This window comes from Trematomus bernacchii, unplaced genomic scaffold, assembly GCF_902827165.1.
Source record: "Trematomus bernacchii unplaced genomic scaffold, fTreBer1.1, whole genome shotgun sequence".
In the NCBI taxonomy this organism is placed as follows: Eukaryota; Metazoa; Chordata; class Actinopteri; order Perciformes; family Nototheniidae; genus Trematomus; species Trematomus bernacchii.
In genome coordinates, this window is record NW_022987739.1 from 29541739 (window position 1) to 29560168 (window position 18430).

At 41.3% G+C, this 18430-nt stretch overlaps 1 protein-coding gene across 1 annotated transcript in view; it reads right to left on the reverse strand.

Moving 5' to 3' along the window:
• slc49a4 (solute carrier family 49 member 4) overlaps nucleotides 1-18430 on the reverse strand; it is an 80052-nt gene that overhangs the window by 17318 nt on the left and 44304 nt on the right. Inside the window, 2 exon segments of the mRNA XM_034147145.1 lie at nucleotides 5168-5295; nucleotides 15891-15958. Of these exon segments, the coding sequence (XP_034003036.1) occupies nucleotides 5168-5295; nucleotides 15891-15958 (196 nt within the window).

Genomic DNA, 18430 nt, shown 5'->3' on the forward strand with positions numbered 1-18430 from the left:
GTCACAGTTTAATTAGGAGCTGTGATGGAATATGGGAATCAAATCCCACGGGAGCAACTCTTTTTAAAAGGGATGGCACACCCATCAGGTTTATGCAACAGCAGAGGTGATTTACGGCTTCCTGCTGAACCATTTGTTCTCAGCAGCGCAGATTTATGAACAACCCTCAACCTGAAACAACATTTCATTTAGAATCCCTTAAGGTGGCAATTTACCAGACACAAAAACAAAATATTGTAGGTGTACGGATGGAAAAAAGCCAGCTGGCAAACAAAACAACATCCTTCCCGAACGCCACCCTCACCTTTCACCATGCGCTTCAGTTTATATTGGTTATCAGTAATGTATATACAGTTGGAGAAAGTAAGTACATTTACTCACTGTACTTAAGGACAATTTTGAGGTATTTAAGCCTTACTTGAGTATTTCCATTGTATGCTTTTTATACTTCTACTACATACAAATTTAGAGGAAAATATTCTACTTTTTAGTCTTTACATCATAAGTTACTTCAGTTTTCTAATATTAACAAAAAATATATATCAGCTTAGAAATGATGATGTTTTATTATGGATTCAGAATACATGGCAGTTTAAAACCAGCTGCAAAATTAAAGTGATGAAGACATCACCAAATACAATCCAGCAGAGGTGGGACCAAGTCATGTGACTCGAGTCCACACCTCTGCAATCCAGTGATATAGTAAACATTCATTAGGACATGGGCCCTTCTGCTCAGCAAATATTTAGAGTGTTGGTACTTAAAGTGTGTTTTGATGACATTTCTCAGCAGTAGTAAGTAAAAAAGTGATTGCAGGACAGAGTATTTTCTACACTGTGGTATTACTACTTTTCTTAAGAACAAGATTTGAGTTCGTACCAAGAAAGCATCAACGTTTAAAACCAAGCACTTCTTATAACACACTACATTACGAGAGACTTTTTAAATGAACTATCATTTCACTTTTGGTAATATATTGCTCTTTTTAGGTCACAGAATTAAGATGCAACTCATGTCATGGATTGTACACTATATTAAAAAAGTAATGTCTTAATCTTTTGCCAAAATGTGTATACATCCCATATATAAGCATGGTACTGCTTGTTTAACTTGTTCTTTAACAAATCAACCTCCATTTTGATTCTCGACAAAATACATTAAGTCAAACGCTTTTAATGACCCATGTCTCGAGTCAAAAGCTTTGATATTTCCACCTCATATTGACCCCCTCACATGCTCGCTGTGTGTGGATCTGATCCCAGCAGGTGGGGCCTGAAGTGAGACGTGTGAGAGTGGATGTTCTCCCAGATTAAGCCATCACCTCTGGAGCATCACGGCTCCCTCCATCTCCCTCCATCTCCCTCCATCTCCCTCCATCTCCCTCATCACAGCAGATTGGTCCAAACGAGCTCCCATTAGCCTGCACGTCCCTTTAATCTCAGATCCTCCGGGGTCCTCGCCGCCCCCCTGCCCGTCTTTATTCCCCTCTAATGAAGCTCTGATATCTAACACTCATGGCGCTCTAACCATCTTATCGAATAAGGTTATCTGATTCCCAGAAGGCAGAGAGATTTGTCTTTGGAGGAGAACATGTGTTGATCACAGCGGCAGGGGAACATGGGATGTGTCTTGTTGGCTCCAAGAGAAGATTTGTTTTTCTTAGAGAAAGTATGTTGGGGCAGAGATGCTTTTTTTTAAGGTACAGAATGTCATCCTATATTCTTAAATGTTCTTATATGCAAGTTTTTATCTTATATGTTTAAGTATGGTTTCTTAATGTTTAAAGGTGGGGTAGGTAATTTTGGAGAAACCGGCTCGAGTGCGCTAGAATTTGAAAATACACAACCGGAGAAAATCTGCCACTTCCTTACAGAGCCCCTCCTCCAACACACACGAACGCGCACATGACCAATGAGGGCACGAGATAAGTTTGTGCACAGATGGAAGGCTGACAGGCAGGTAGGCCATCCAGTTATTTTAGCCGGGCCGGCTCAGATGATTGGTCGTGCTTTTTACAGTACCACGGCTTCCACAGATGACATTTTTTTATGGATTTTTTGTCAAAGCATTTAATGTATTCATTGCTATCGGGATGTTAAGAGCATTCCATGGAATATAACAAAAAGTGTATCTCGAACCGGCCTACCCCACCTTTAAAGGTGGGGTAGCCTGGCTCACTGGTGTGGGGTCGGCGAGACAGCGAGACACCGCGGGTGTGTGTGTGTTTCGGGCTGGGTTTCGCTGTCTCGCTGACGGCCACTGGGCTCACAGAGAGGGGGGGGGCAGGAGCTCCAACAAGCCGTTTAGGACAGAGAGTGAATACACATACTATGCAGAGATGCTGTATGAGAAACCAATGTGAGTTTGGAAAATTGCACAATATAAATGTATTCTAGTAGACCTCAACAATGGAATTATGATCAGTAGAAATGGCCATGACATGGGACCTTTAAGTTATTCACAGAGAGGTGCCATAATGCTACTTAGCCCAAGTTCATTATTTGTATTATTATTATTTGTTTACGTCACTATTATTTGTTTGTTGAGCACTTCCGGTAATCGTCACATGGGTGTGGTTTGTTTATATAAGTCACCTGTTTCATGTCGAGTGCGGATGACAGAGGGTGAGCTTGTGCTGTCATTTTTTCTGTTGACCGTTTTGTCCGTAGTTACTGCGTTTTGATTTAGTTTATTACATTTCGTAAAACTATCTTGCTTCAGTATGGACTTTCTCTTTGTAAACGCGTCGCAGCTTATAGCCAAGCTTAGCCTCTCGGTGACTCAAACTGAACTGGAAATTGAGCCGCCACAGAGAGCATAGATTACACTGATCTGTGTGTGAGCTACTGACCATCCCATACCCAGATAATGAGGTGTGTTGGCAGACTGCATCCCCCTCCTGTATGTTATGGCAGGTGGATGAAGCTAGAGGAGTGTGAGACAGAAAGAGAGCAGAGCCAGGACTCACAGAATGATGATGGATGATGATGATGATGATGACGACTGGTGCTGGTAGGATTATTGTTTTGGAAACAGTCCACTGTTGGGTTAAACACTAATGGATTGCTTCTGCTAAATAGGTACCAAATACACCTACATATATGCAGTGTGTAAGTATTTTTTTTTATCGTCTTGGCTTTGTACTCAAGCACTTGAAATCAAACAGTAACTACATAGTTTAAGTGGCAATTACAAAGGGGGACAAAGGCCGACAAAGGAACATGTATATTATCCTGGAGGCTATATAATGTGATGGATTTCTCCGTGCAAAATGACAGCACTTAACAATAACTACTTTAAGATGGTAGGAGTAAGAAAGGCCTCTCATACAAGTGTTAATGTTAAAGGTAGGAGATGGAGCATTTATGTATATGGATCTATTATAAGTAATGCCTGGCAATCATATATTATGACGCAAGAATAAAGGGTATGCATACCCACAAGTTATTTGTTCAACTTCTAATGTCACAATCTGTCAGTGTTTCCCGTTTTATTTTGAAATGTAGTCATCCCGTCTTTTGTCTGTTTCTTCCTCTCTGTGTTTCCCCACCTGTTTGATTATCAGATCCTTTCCACTCGTGTTTTCCCCGCGCTCTCTAGCTGTGTCTTATCCTCACGATTGGTTCTGCATGTATTTAGGTTCTGGTTTTCTGTCACTGTTTGTCAGATCCTTCATACAATAGTACTGTTCGTTTTGCCTTGCCCTGATCTCAGTAGATTACCTGCCATTAAAAGGTTTTTTTTTTGCAAACGATTCAACGTACTGCATTTGCTCTACTCCTCTCACCTGACATCCAATCCCTTATACATTAGGAAGTCAAGCATGACAAATCCAACACCACCTCTGGCTGGCAGAGAACTCACTGATACATAGCTTTTCTTTGGATAACTCGACACACTGTGCGTTTCACATTTATATTTAATTCAACACACTTAAAGGTGGGGTAGGTAATTTTGGAGAAACCGGCTCGAGTGCGCGAGAATTTGAAAATACACAACCGGAGAAAATCTGCCACTTCCTTACAGAGCCCCTCCTCCAACACACACGAACGTGCACATGACCAATGAGGGCACGAGATAAGTTTGTGCACAGATGGAAGGCTGACAGGCAGGTAGGCCATCCAGTTATTTTAGCTGGGCCGGCTCAGATGATTGGTCGTGCTTTTTACAGTACTACGGCTTCCACAGATGATATTTTTTTATGGATTTTTTGTCAAAGCACTTAAGATATTCATTGCTATCGGGATGTTAAGAGCATTCCATGGAATATAACAAAAAGTGTATCTGGAGCCGGTTTCTCAAACTTACCTACCCCACCTTTAATGTAAATAATATCCTGCTTTATGTTGTGTCTAAAGCCCTTTAAAAGTGTTTTATTGTCAGAGTTTATAGATTATTTATCTCCACAGTCTACTGTATATTTTCAACTTTTTTAACGCTGTTTTAATTCTATTTTGAGATGCGTAATTTCTAGTATTTTTTATTTCTACTATTTCATTTCTACTTAAGTTTAATGCCTTGTTTTAGATGTATGCTGCTGCAGCGCAAAAATGTCCCAATTTGGTATCAATAAAGTACCTCTTATCTTATCTTATCTTATCATCAGATGAAAGTGTGAACACTCTCTACAGATAGATATACCTACTATAGATAATTGGCTTGAAATTGTTGAGGATATTCAAGAGATGGAAAGATTGACCTTCCTGCTAAGATTGGAAAAATATTTGTACTTAGCCAGATGGAAAAAATGGTTGGTGTATCTGCTGGAATAGGACTGGAGGTCGTTGATGTGACCTCTCATCCTCTCATAATTTGACCTCCATACGAGGAGCTGTTTACTCTGACGACATAAATTAAAATGTTGGTGTGCTAAACGAGAACCCACTCTTATTTTTTTTTTGAATTTTCTCTGTATCCCTGAATACATTGTACATTTTTTTGTTGTCTAACTGATGTAAGTGCCTGGCTTCGTTTTGTAATGAAAAAAGTCTTAAATAAAAACTATGTGTCAAAAAAGTGTGCACACTCTCCTGCATTTGGCAACCAGAGACTGACCCCTGATCTGCCCACTGAGATGGATTCACTCTCTGAGTCGTTCTGCCGGCTGCTCTGACTGCAGGCAGAGTAAAGTAAAGTCACCTTGACAGTGAGGCTGCTGCGGACCTACCTGCGGTGGAGGGGAGGTGAGTGAATGAGCTCAGACAGGTGAGAGTGAACCAGGTGGAGGACAGAGAGGCTCCTGCCAGCATCAGCACCAGGATCAGCTTCAGCATCCCCCGAATGGAGTCTGCAAACCTGAGAGCAGGTGGGAGGAAGCAGGAATGTTCATTTATAAACAGACAGCTATAAGACAGCTAAATAAACGTCTTTTTAGATGAGCTTTTCAATACCGACACCCACTTTTAAAGGTCCCCTATTATACTGTTTTTCATCAATATATTACAGGTCTCAGATATATACAAGACATGTCTCTGATTGGCTGAAACACCAAACAGATCATTGCAGCATCCCATAATCCCCTCTGTTTCAGCCCAGTTTCCAAAGAGCTGATTCTCTGTCTGTTACTTTAGATGAAAATAAGGAGCCCCTCCCCACGCCCCTCTGAGAGAGATTTGGTTACAAAGAACTCAATGGTGCTCTAGGAGGAGATTCAGGTGATAAGGTGGGGGGGGGGGGTTACCTTGGTTGCTGATTGGCTAATGGGTACACAAGACAAAACATCGTGATGACATCATAAAGTGGCCAAAATCTGATCAGCTCATTTTCAGACAGGTTTTTATAGAAATGGATCAGGACAAAAAGAGAGAGAATCTTTGTTCCTGAAACGTTCAGAGTCTCTTTCCACAGAGGGGACACATGTTGATGAAGAAGAGACATGAAGAAGAGGGGACACATGTTGATGTAGAAGAGACATGGAGAAGAGGGGACACATGTTGATGTAGAAGAGACATGGAGAAGAGGGGACACATGTTGATGTAGAAGAGACATGAAGAAGAGGGGACACATGGTGATGTAGAAGAGACATGAAGAAGAGGGGACACATGTTGATGAAGTAGAGACATGAAGAGGAGGGGACACATGTTGATGTAGAAGAGACATGAAGAAGAGGGGACACATGTTGATGTAGAAGAGACATGAAGAAGAGGGGACACATGTTGATGTAGAAGAGACATGAAGAAGAGGGGACACATGGTGATGTAGAAGAGACATGAAGAAGAGGGGACACATGTTGATGCAGAAGAGACATGAAGAAGAGGGGACACATGTTGATGTAGAAGAGACATGAAGAAGAGGGGACACATGGTGATGTAGAAGAGACATGAAGAAGAGGGGACACATGTTGATGTAGAAGAGACATGAAGAAGAGGGGACACATGTTGATGTAGAAGAGACATGAAGAAGAGGGGACACATGTTGATGTAGAAGAGACATGAAGAAGAGGGGACACATGTTGATGTAGAAGAGACATGAAGAAGAGGGGACACATGTTGATGTAGAAGAGACATGAAGAAGAGGGGACACATGTTGATGTAGAAGAGACATGAAGAAGAGGGGACACATGTTGATGTAGAAGAGACGTGAAGAAGAGGGGACACATGTTGATGTAGAAGAGACATGAAGAAGAGGGGACACATGTTGATGCAGAAGAGACATGAAGAAGAGGGGACACATGTTGATGCAGAAGAGACATGAAGAAGAGGGGACACGTGTTGATGTAGAAGAGACATGAAGAAGAGGGGACACATGTTGATGTAGAAGAGACATGAAGAAGAGGGGACACATGTTGATGTAGAAGAGACATGAAGAAGAGGGGACACGTGTTGATGTAGAAGAGACATGAAGAAGAGGGGACACGTGTTGATGTCGAAGAGACATGAAGAAGTGGATTTAGCATAATAGGTGACCTTTAATGTAATGTGACGTGTGCCTTGTTGTTAAAGCACTTTGAGCTGCACCTGGTGTATTGAAAGTGCTGTACAAATAAAAGCTTTATTATAATGATAAAGAAAAAACACAACATATTGAAGATACTGATCCTGAAACACAAAGTGAGACGAGACAGAAGCTTCAGAAACAAAAAGGCGTCTCCTCATTTCCAAACGTCTGCTTCCTCTGTGTCCTAATCTGTTACTGGAGACATGCATTGTTTTGCAGAAAAGCTAGATCATGTCCTGTCTCCCACTTGTTCCTGGATGCCTCAGTTGTACTTGTCATCACACGAGCAGGGACACTTCTCTGAAAGTTGATTCAATTTGTTTCAGCAGCTAAGCAGGACTTGAGAGGCACATTGTAATATATCGTTGAAGACAAGCCACTGGGCCATTCCCAAACTCTGTCTCTTTGGAGCACTGTGGTTTCTCTTTGTAGCCTTTTGCTAAACCTTCAGAGTTCATTAACTCCTCTCTGCTCCTCTGGGTATGCATATGTACGCTCGTGAAAGATTAGATGAAGCTACACACGCCCCAAAGCAATAGAAAGACACTAATTACTTTTGTTTTGTTGCTCTCAGACAAGATGCTTGAGAAAGAGAAGGCTGAACTCGACAATGAACTTAATGCAAGAATAAAAAACAAGTGTTGGAAATGGCTTATTAGTTCAGCTAGGTGATGAAAGGTTTGTCAGCATGCCGAGGGCCAGGGGAGGAGGGAGATCATCCTGTGGACGGATAATGAGAACATCTCCACTCAGACATTCCACGTTCGCATTTTAAGAAAACATCAATGTCTTCTGGGGTTCAATGGGCCGTCATTTTCTACCTGAGCCGTCATTTTCTGCCATCTACAGGTAACAGAGGATAACATGAGGAATATTGATGTCGGCATAATTCTGTTTTTAAGAACAAGCTGGTTGTAGGGTTAGACAATACTGCTAAGATCTTTCATCCCTGTAAAGGTGATAATATCATCTCCATTACAATATCTATCATGATATAAGCAGGGGTGCACATAACTTTCTTAGTGAGTTACTCAAATGAGTACTGTTAAGGAATAATTCTTCTAGATATCTAACCTTTTACTCTGACATGTGTTATCTCCTTTAAGGAAAGGCCTTGGTGCCATATGTGTTGTTGTCACCAGTGTGTGACCGGTCAACTTGTCTGGCACGAAGGGTAATTGTTGTGAGAACACTGAAGCACTTCTTTATCGGTGTTTGTGGGCTCTAGGATGTGAAATCCTTGAGGCCATGAGCGTCGGACGCAGGTGATTCAGTGTTTAGTCTACTCCTTCAGAGATGTTGATTTCTCTCTGTGAACCTGTTAAAAGGTCTAGCATAGAGAGAGGCTCTTCAGAATTGACGTGGCAACTCTGCCGTGTGGTCAGAACCTCTGACTCTTTGATTTGTGATGTGAATCCTCCGGCCGAATACTCTGAATAAACCCATCAGTGTTTGACATCAAAGCTCCAACTCTCACCGTGTCTCCTTCCTGAGTCGGTGACTCCATGCATTACTACACAGAAGTTTCCTCCACAAGTACCAGGAGACAATGTTTGGTACACAAGGTTATGTGTTCAGCCCCTCTGTTTCGCGAACGTCGACAGGGGGGGGTGTGGCTGGGGGTGTGGTATTGAACGTCGACGGGAGGGGTGTGGCTGGGGGTGTGGTATTGAACGTCGACGGGAGGGGTGGGGGTGGGCGCTAGTGGAGCACTCGCGTGGAACTCGCACCAGAAGTTGTGGCACAATTCCGTTGTACTCACCGACGTTAACAGCAGGCCCATCTGTGCACACGGCGACTGGCTCTGTCGTCCAGTGATCGAAGCGCCTTCTGGAAATGCTTCGCAAGTCCGCCGGTACGCAAATGCGCTTAGTGAGACAAGTGACGGTACGCATTTCAGATGTTTGCCGCGCATGCGTACTAGTTATGTGTACCCCTGGATATAAGCCTGTCTTCATGAATGAACTTTATAGGAATTCTGTATGAGATCACATTGCTTGTATATGAACTAAGATTAGTTTGAAAATGTTTCCAACTTTAATTGATTGAATTTATTTGAAAAGTGGGCACACATGAATACTGTGATACATATTTGTACATACATATTTCATTAGTACAATATATGACAAGCACAAGTTTAATTTGTGGGCCATATTTCATTATACTATTTGAATTAGCTGAGGGCCGATTCAAAATGGGCTGCGGGCCGCATCTGGCCCCTGGGCCGTAGTTTGGACACCCCTGTATTATGCTTTTGTGGTTTTTCCCTTTCCTGTAGTGTGTTATAGGTTTTGGTGCATGTAAATGGTCTGCAAAGGCAAAAATCCAAAAGTGTGTCTCCCACAAATTCTTTTTGAACATTAAAGCATGCGAACATGTCACAGTAGAGGCACAAGATACTAATATGAGCCTGAAAATAAGCAAAATATGTCATCTTTAAGACATTTTCACAAGTTCAGGCTTAGTTGTTATTCTCAGTTTAGACCTTGTAACTGTGTATCACGATATCCATTGAAAGACGATAAATTATCATACAGATTTATCGCCCTGCAGTCGCCGTTTGCACAGGAATAGGCAGTGTAGTCAGATGGCTAAATGTTTGCACACAGAGATGTCTGGTATCTCTGCCCACAGCTACACCCCTAAAAGCTGCATCACCCATCTGCCGCGGACTGGCTCAACCCTCCGTCCTCCTTTGATGCCAGAGAGGGAGGATACCCTGAACCCAGCCAAACCCTCATCAGTCTGCAGAGAATCACACACAACCCCCCCCCCGTATCAATCCCGATCAGAGCCTCTGAGCAGGAGAAACAACAGTAGCTTATTTTCTAAACTAAAACGAGTCCATTTGATCCAGAGCTTTGTTACTGATTGGCAAGATGAGTCAGATGCATGACGTGTTTAAATCGGCTTTGAAAACAACTGGCTTACAGTAGACAAATAGCAATTTAAATATACTATCATCAATATTTTTCGAAATGTGTAAAAACTAAACATGTTTTTAAAAGGTAAGGACAGCAATATGCTGACTATTACTTATTGTCGACATAAAAAACAACAATCAGTGCGACTAACAAGTCATACCTGTGTAATCAAAGCATTATAAACAGATCCCTATCCCACTATGCTAAACATATTACAATAAAAACGGTTATTTAACCCGGTTTTAGTAGTAAGGGTTAAAAACCACAGTGCCCATGTGCTTTAAAACCTTTCAAATATTCACGTCTTTTAATAGAAACAAAGGGGTTTGCCACTGACAGGGAAGGGGAGTCTGTTTGTTTAAATAATGTGTGGTTGTTTTGGTTGTTTCCATAGGATTTGGTCCCAATAAAAGACCCTCCACAGGTTTGCATGGCTCTATGAATGCAGAGCCGTGTCACACTCCTCGATGAGTGACGAGGGTCATGGCATCTGATGAGGTAACGCCAGAATTAAAAGTCCATCTTTTACTCTAACAGGATTTATTGGCCATAAAGATAGCATCATTTCACTCGTGTAGAATCTGATTAAATCTTCCGCCTGCGGGGGGATGATGAATCTCATCTTCAGTGTGATGTTATCAACCGGGCCTATCTATGTTTTTAGTGAAGGGGCATGTAGTAAATAACCAAATAGATGAATAATATGAGGAGCAGTAGCAGGGAAAACAAATCAGGCTGATACCAATGTGTGTTTGTTCACATCTCATTAACCTGGAGGATTGTCTGGCCTTTCTGACACCGGGAGAATAACCTGGTTCTGTTTCCCTTCACTCTCTCTTTTCCCAAGGCGTGGAATGGGAAGATAATGACGATGCTTGTTAGTTATTCCTTCCCACTACCTCACATCGACGTCAAAAGAAAACGTCGTCCAATCAGCTTCTGCCTGACAATTAAACAGCTCCAGGATCAAATGTTTCCATGACGGGTGCCACACCTCGGAGCAACCAACACTAATTGAACCTTCTGCAATAATCTACCCGCCATTCAACTATCCACCGGCAAGACACAAGATATAACATTTTTGCAAGCAGAGAGTGTTTATTTTTTGGGCAAAGGGCAAGTGCTAATCCCCCAAGACATAACACTTCCCAAGAGGCCACTTAAAAAATGAAACTGCAAGCACAAAAAGCATTTAAAAAGAGGGTAGTTTTCTGCCCCCTGTGGCAAGCTTTGCTCAGCGTTGGTGCGGTGCTTCGCTGAGGGACAGCTAGTGGCAAATAATAAGTCACATCCTCACATTAATGTCTTAAAACGCTGCCATTGGGTGAGACAAGGGACGAAAAACTGCTCTCTGCTCAGTTCATTACTGCAATCTAATGGAGCCATATTGCAGGAAATTAATGAAGAAGGAGGAAGAAAACCGCAGATAAGCAGTATTTAATTTTAAGGGAGTAATAAGAGAACGAATAAATTAAATAAACGGTTTAATTTCTTCGGGTATTTTGAGGTATTTCTGTAATCAAAGGACATTCGTCTGATTGTAACTGGAGGCTCATCTCAACGGACGACCAATCAAAGACAAGAAGGGAAGAAAGTCATGAGCCCCGTGCCTGATGATAATTAATGAGAGTCTGCTTCCTGTTGTGAGGGACCGAGAAACGCACTTAAATCAAGATGTAGCTTAGCATAGCATTATTATACACATATGGGGTGTTTCTCAATTGCGAGTAAAGCTGCTTCAGAGCCACTATTTCAAGCATACTACGTCATCGAGTGCCGCCGAAGTACTGTTCCAATCTCCAGCATACTTGGAAATCTACCGAGCCCGGCGTACTCCGTTTGGAGAAATATCGAGGCTGCACATGAGTAGACTCCGCGGTCTTAAAATCCCCACAATGCTTTGCGCATGGACCAATTTCCCCAAATCTGTGGCGGAAGATGTAAGAGGCGGGGCCTTTCATATGACGCACACCTGCACACTTGCTAGCGTGTTCCACTCTTCGTTTTCCGAATGCCAGGAAGTATTCTTGACTCGCTTCTGAAGCAAGATGCTCGGCAGACATGTGCTACCAAGCAAGCGTACTCGCGATTGAGAAACACCCATGGTGTACAATACAAAAGGTGTGTGGTTAAACCATGGATGTATAATAAGAACTGGATACAGCGTGGGAGGCGGGGCCTCGTTCATTCCTATGAGAGTTGCTCATTGGCGCATGAAGACAAAATGGCCCAACTTTTGAGAGAGCGAAACTTCCCGAAAGTATTCATATAATCCGTTCTTATTGTGCATCCATGGGTAAAGGTAAAACTCATGTAGTACTGAACACGTCACATGAATGTGCCGGGCGGCGCGGTCCCGTGGGTTAGATGCGCGTTCATAATGCAGAGGAAAAGAACTCTCAGAATAACGTTATTAGCACATTTTACAACTTGAGGACCAAATGTTTTTAATAAGGGCTATACAAGTGTTCATACTGGGTAGTTTATTTAGTTTAAAAAAAATTATCCAACGATTTACAGACGTCTCTTTCCCAATGTTAGTCAATGGGGAAAAGTGTTTCCGGGCCCAGCGACTGATACGGAAGTGTAGTACCGCCATTTGGCCACAACGAATATTTTCCTCAGAGTCCGGCGCACTTCCTGGGGGCTTGGGTTAAACGGTATTAAAAAACCTTTAAGATTAGGAGATAATAGATCATTAAAGTGCAATAACTGTATTGGAAATGTTCATTATCAAAATAACAGAATGGGATATATGTATAATAATATTCAAAGAGCCTTTATAACTCTGAAACCTGAACAAGCTTGATCTAAAAAATAGTTTTTATTAAAGAGTTTTTAAAGTCTTGAACGGTCAATTAAAGTCTGGAAATTAACATTGTAGTGTACGGGAGAAGAATGATATTGAAAAAACACTATTTCACAGTTAAAAGTGACATATTTTGGTATTATAATTGTATTATGATGCTATTAACTATTTTTGATAGACCAATAAAACATTAAATATATCAATATAATAATAATAACTGTCTATTTGTTTAGCTTAATTTCAAATAACTAGATAAAAGGTTTAATTGTTGAGTACTTTTTAAAAACAACTTTACACATTTCTTCAAAATAAATAGACAATAACACTTGAAATACTTAACTAGCAGATATACACAAAGCATAATCTTATAACGATTGTATTACATGAAAAGCATGAGTTACATTTATACACATAAGGTCTGAATAGAAACTAAATTGAAGAATAAAAGATGCTTGAAATGTTAAAAATAAGCGTTGCGGACATTACTTGTAAGCTGGTATATCTAAATTAATGTATGCCGGAAGCTGTTATTTATTTTTCTATATCTATGTATTGCTTTGTGTATATCTCTATGTTTCTGTGTACTGGCTGTAAAACTAAATATCCCTCTGGGACAATAAATCTAAATCTTGCTCAGAGGTGTCAGCGTTCAGTTTTCCACGTTCAAAACAAACCCTTAAAGAGGATTTTCTACAACCTAAAAGCATGAAAGACGATGACAAAATAAATAATATTCCTCTCAGTCATCTTGCAACACTTAATCAATAGTCAGTGGCAGGAGATCCATAACCTCTGAACAGCATGTAAAGCAAACGACATGACCAATTGTAAAAGCTGGATTTTGTATTTAACTATCAACTGTTGCACCCGAACAGAGCCTAATCAATTCCTCCAGTGACTCAGGGTTTATATAATCAACACCAATAATTCAGCCGCTCTGTTTACATACAGTTTCATCTCGTGCTGCAAACAGCTTCATTGATTAACAGTGAGAGTTATGGGCTCATTTCCCTGATTACAGCTTTTAGGAAACACTGGGCCTGCCTGGAAGTGCTGATTGGGCCTCAGTCTGCGATAAACATATATCCGTCAGAGCGGGGAATGAATCCATTGCTTTGCTGACTCCACACTTTGTCTTACGCTGAGGCTCTCTATCCATCAGAGGAGGTGAAGTGGCTGTTGCATTAGCATCTATTCCCTTCACTCTATCACAGCTGCATCACAGCGTATATTAAAAGGGAGGAGATGAGATCAGGGGGAGCCAGAGAGAGGTCTCGATGCATCCAGCAGCTATTATTTATATGAGATTTAATCCTTAATAACACCAAGGAGGTTGTTGTTTCATCTTCGGTTGTCTGTCAGAAGATTGAAAATAAGGGAAAGCGCCAGATTCTCGGAAGGGTGTAGCATGGGTCAAGAATGGACCAATTACATTTTAAGCTGATCTGGATAAATAATGTGTTGCTTCCTTAGCACTATAGGCCATTTGTGCTGCATTAATATGGCGTGACTTCCCAACTGAAAATGTATAATGAGTCAGAAAACAATAACCTGAAGCGTTGGCGGACGTTTTTTGGCTTTCACAGACTTGCCGTCAAATGGTGGACAAAAGTAAATGTGGGGTTGATGAATCTCAGCATTAATGTACTTTAAAATGTCTTCGTAGCTTCCAATTTTGTTTCCACAATGTGATTTAAAGCTCATGAACACACAAGTCGGGAAAATAACTTCCCAACTCTGGAATTGGGACCATCCCAGGAGCACCTGATAACCCCATTTCCCTTAAAGAAGGTCTGCGTTCTCCAAGGGACAGTGCAGATAGCAATAATATAAACCATACAGCTTTCCTATTGCCAGGGGGATAAACTGAAGTACAATATGTGTGCAGGTTCAGAGCTAAAACACTGTGAGGGGAATTCACTAGCTCTTAATCTTGTTGGTGTGGAAACAGAAGCACAGCCAAGGCTTTCAAACAGAAAAAAGGATGGACAAAAACACAATAGTCTTTTGTGTTATGTCACGTCAGAAGAACCTTTAATTGTACATATATCCCCAGTATTCAACAGCCACACAATGGGATTGTCACATAGTCAACTGAGTGAGAAAGCTGCATAAAGGTTACCCCGGTCAGAGGATTATGTTGTTGTAAGGCAGTGACCATCAACTGGTGGCCCGCACGGCAGGGGGGACTGTGGCGTTGGCGGAGTGGTTAGTGCATTCGCGCCCCACTCATGTCACCACGAGTTACACGGGTTGAGCCCCACGCTTGTCAAAAAACGTTGTTGTGTCCTTGATCAAGACACTACATTCCCAAAGGTGCTGTATAGGTGATACATTATATATATATATATATATATAAAGATGATGATTACTTTTATAAAAAGATAAAACCGACCTTATTCTGTTTTTAAACCAAAACGGGTTAACAAGAAAGTTACCGGTGCGCCAAGGAGGAAGTGGAGCACACAGGAGACAACTGTCTCATTGCAGACTGTTATGTTTATGTGGGGAAATGGCAGTGCATACATTATTTAAGATATGCGTGCCTGGCAAACAATTTTCTTATATCCTGCAACCGTTTCCCACCAATCAGGACACGGTATTAATAAAAAAGTTGATTCCTTTCCCAATCAGGACTGCTTTCAGTTTTATTACCCCGGATACAGGCTTATAAAAAAAAGTGAACATATTAATCAATTATATATATATAAAATATATATATAATTTATTATGATTTATATATATATATTTATATATAAAAATCTCTGGCCCCGGAAAGTGTCTCTTGGATTAATTTTGGCCCTTGGACAAATGTAGTGGGTGACCCCTTGTTTTACAGTAAAGAGGATAGGTTTTCTTCTAGATAAGGGGTGCGCGGTTATAGACGATATGACTATTTTTCTGATCAATAATAGGATAGTAATTGTATAGCACATCCACATTTAAATAAACAGAGTACTGTCTTAAAAATAAGGTTATTTTTTACCTGAATTCAGTGCATTTTCATTTTGCACTTATACTCTATGTTGTTTATCACTCTTCTACAACTCCTTGCATCCAGACCAAAGTGTTGTAATTTGAAAAGTCAACATTGGATTTTTGTAGCCTTGACTTGCATGGACAATATCACCCTCTTACCGTCTTTTCACTAGAAAAACATGTTCAATGATCATGCCTTGTGACATAATTCAGTATAAACAAGTATCTGTGCAGTTGCTCACCTGGCCATTGCCACTCCAAACACGCATCCACCGACAGTCGACCAGAAACCAATCCAACCGGCGTCCACCTGTGTGTCAGATAAGAAAAGGAGGAGAGCGGGGAAGAGTGGAAGAAGAAAGGAGGAGAGAAAGTTATTCAGTGTTCAACATGCGTACTGTGACGACACAGCTGGAAAGAAAGCAAGAGCAGTCTGTCAATCAGCGGTGAAACTATGAGAACAGCTGTGTGAGTGTGTTGTCCTTTCTTATTCACACCGAGGAAGGCCAACGCATACAATTGGCCTTAATGTCAAGAGAAAGGACGATATGGATAAGGGACCGCAGCAGAATCAATATGAGGTAGAGTGTTGCACATGTGCATACAAACACACACATAGACACAAAACCAATCAGTGTGTAGCACCCAGGCGAGAATGTCTCCGAGTGCCAGTGAAGGTGTTTGGTTCCCATCAATCTCCCCGAGGCAATAACTCACATTCAACCAAATCCAACCAGAGGGAGGATGAGACGGCGAGGAAGCAGAATCTCAAGTAGGATCTGAAGCGTTTTGCTTAATCATGCTTTGCATCGGCCTGTCATGAACGTCTATAAGGAAATAGACAAATGTAAAGTGGACTACCAAAGTTATTAATTGTAAAAATGTCTAGTGGCTTATGGCGCATTTCCACTACAGCGCGGAGCCCGTGCCCGGCCCGTTTTTGGTTGCGTTTCCACTTGGCGTAGTTCCGGCTAGCGGGTACTTTTTCACAGTTTTTCTGGCCCCATAAAATCGAGGTTCTTAGCGGGCCAACAACCAGGCTGAGTATGCTAAACTAGAGAGAGAGAATCGCTGGCAAGGGGGCTACAACTACAACAAAATGAACATATTTGACCGTGATGTAATTGTAATACACGTTTCAAAATGATGCCGAAGTAACAACATACTGATACCGGTTAGTAAAAACCATGAATTAATGCTTTGACAAGTCTGCAGACAGACGGCAGGCGAAAAACCTTTTAAAATGCGTGTTTTCTGAATGGAGATTGGCTAAGCTAACGCAGTATATGCTCCGACCGTCCACACTCACAACAACGGCCTATACAGACATAAATAAAGCAGCGACTGTATTCGCCATGACACAGGCAGTCTGTGGTTTGTACTTGTTTAACTTTTGTCTAGTTTCTGAACAGATATGAGGAGCTGTGAGCTCTGAGTGCTAACAGCTAACGGCTGATGTTGTTTTTCTGTGTTTCTCATTGAAGATGACGTCACGGCTCCGCCTACACTGCGTTACTATAGTTACTGCCCCAGCTACTAAACTGTAATGGAAACGCAGCATAAAGTGAGCCAGTCCTAACAAGGCCTAACTATACCGTACTAAGCCGAGCGAGGCCCTGCAGTGGAAATGCGCCATTAGTAAGTGATGAATGTCATTATGTTTTCAGTTTGGTGAAGTGAATGGCGAGGAGGAAAAAAAACGATTGATTCACAAACATTTTACCCACAACCTCATTTCACCTGGACGTGCTGCTTATTACCCATGAAGGCTGAGCAGCACCAGTGCCAGGGTTTCTAAGGCGTATAATGTCACGTCAGTTTGTGCACCAATTTAGGAAGCTGAACGCAAATTGTTTGCCAAGCCATTTCAATTCCTGGATGCAAATGGCTGTGTTTCATGTGTGGGTGGGAAGTTAATTAACTGCAGTATTCGTAGTGCCTTGGAACCCTAAAAAGAGGCCAGATTTGAAGCGTAATCATGTCTGCTGTATTGCGATTGTGTCAATAAGCTTACAGATGACTGGTGAAGGGAAGCCAGGACTCAATACTCTTGACACGTTAATGTGTTTTTTAGCTATTCTGTCTTTCTCTCTCAATGTATTGCTGCACAGGATCTTTGTTTAAAGCCAATATTCAAATGTCCTTATCTTAAGCTTTGGTTATTCATGGTATTGTTACACCAACGCACTTCATGTTATCCCAGAAATCTTCTGAAGTGCTTCATGTGAAGACAGAGGATGCATTGTGAGTAAGTTCGACAGTACTTAAGAAATTCACAAGTGACTTTGTAAGGAATAGGAAAGCAGTGATCAAACTAAAATAAGTTCTGTGGATACTAAATGGCTTCTTTCTAATATAGAGGCTCTATTGTGCTTTTTGGGGTTTCCCCTTTCATGTAGTGTATTATGTCGTTTTTGTGTGCATGTAAATGGTCTGCAAAGGCTAAAATCCAGAAACAGCTAACCAATCAGAGCAGACTGGGCTCTGGTTTCAGACAGATGGTGAAAAGAGGTGCTGCAGCAACCTGTGAGTTGGATATAGAATTTTTTTATTTTAAAGTAAATTCAGATTGAACATAGTAAAAAAATGTAAATTATAGTGTCCGTCCAAAGATAAAACATTACTTATAGTGAAAACCATCCTTGAATGATGGGATAGTAGACTAAAAGCATTAGGAATCCACACTATAACATATAATAAGTACCATGTATCAAGATTGATGCAAAACAAGTGACATTTGACCTTTTTAGAGAGGTTTAGCAACAAAATAAACCACCTTTGG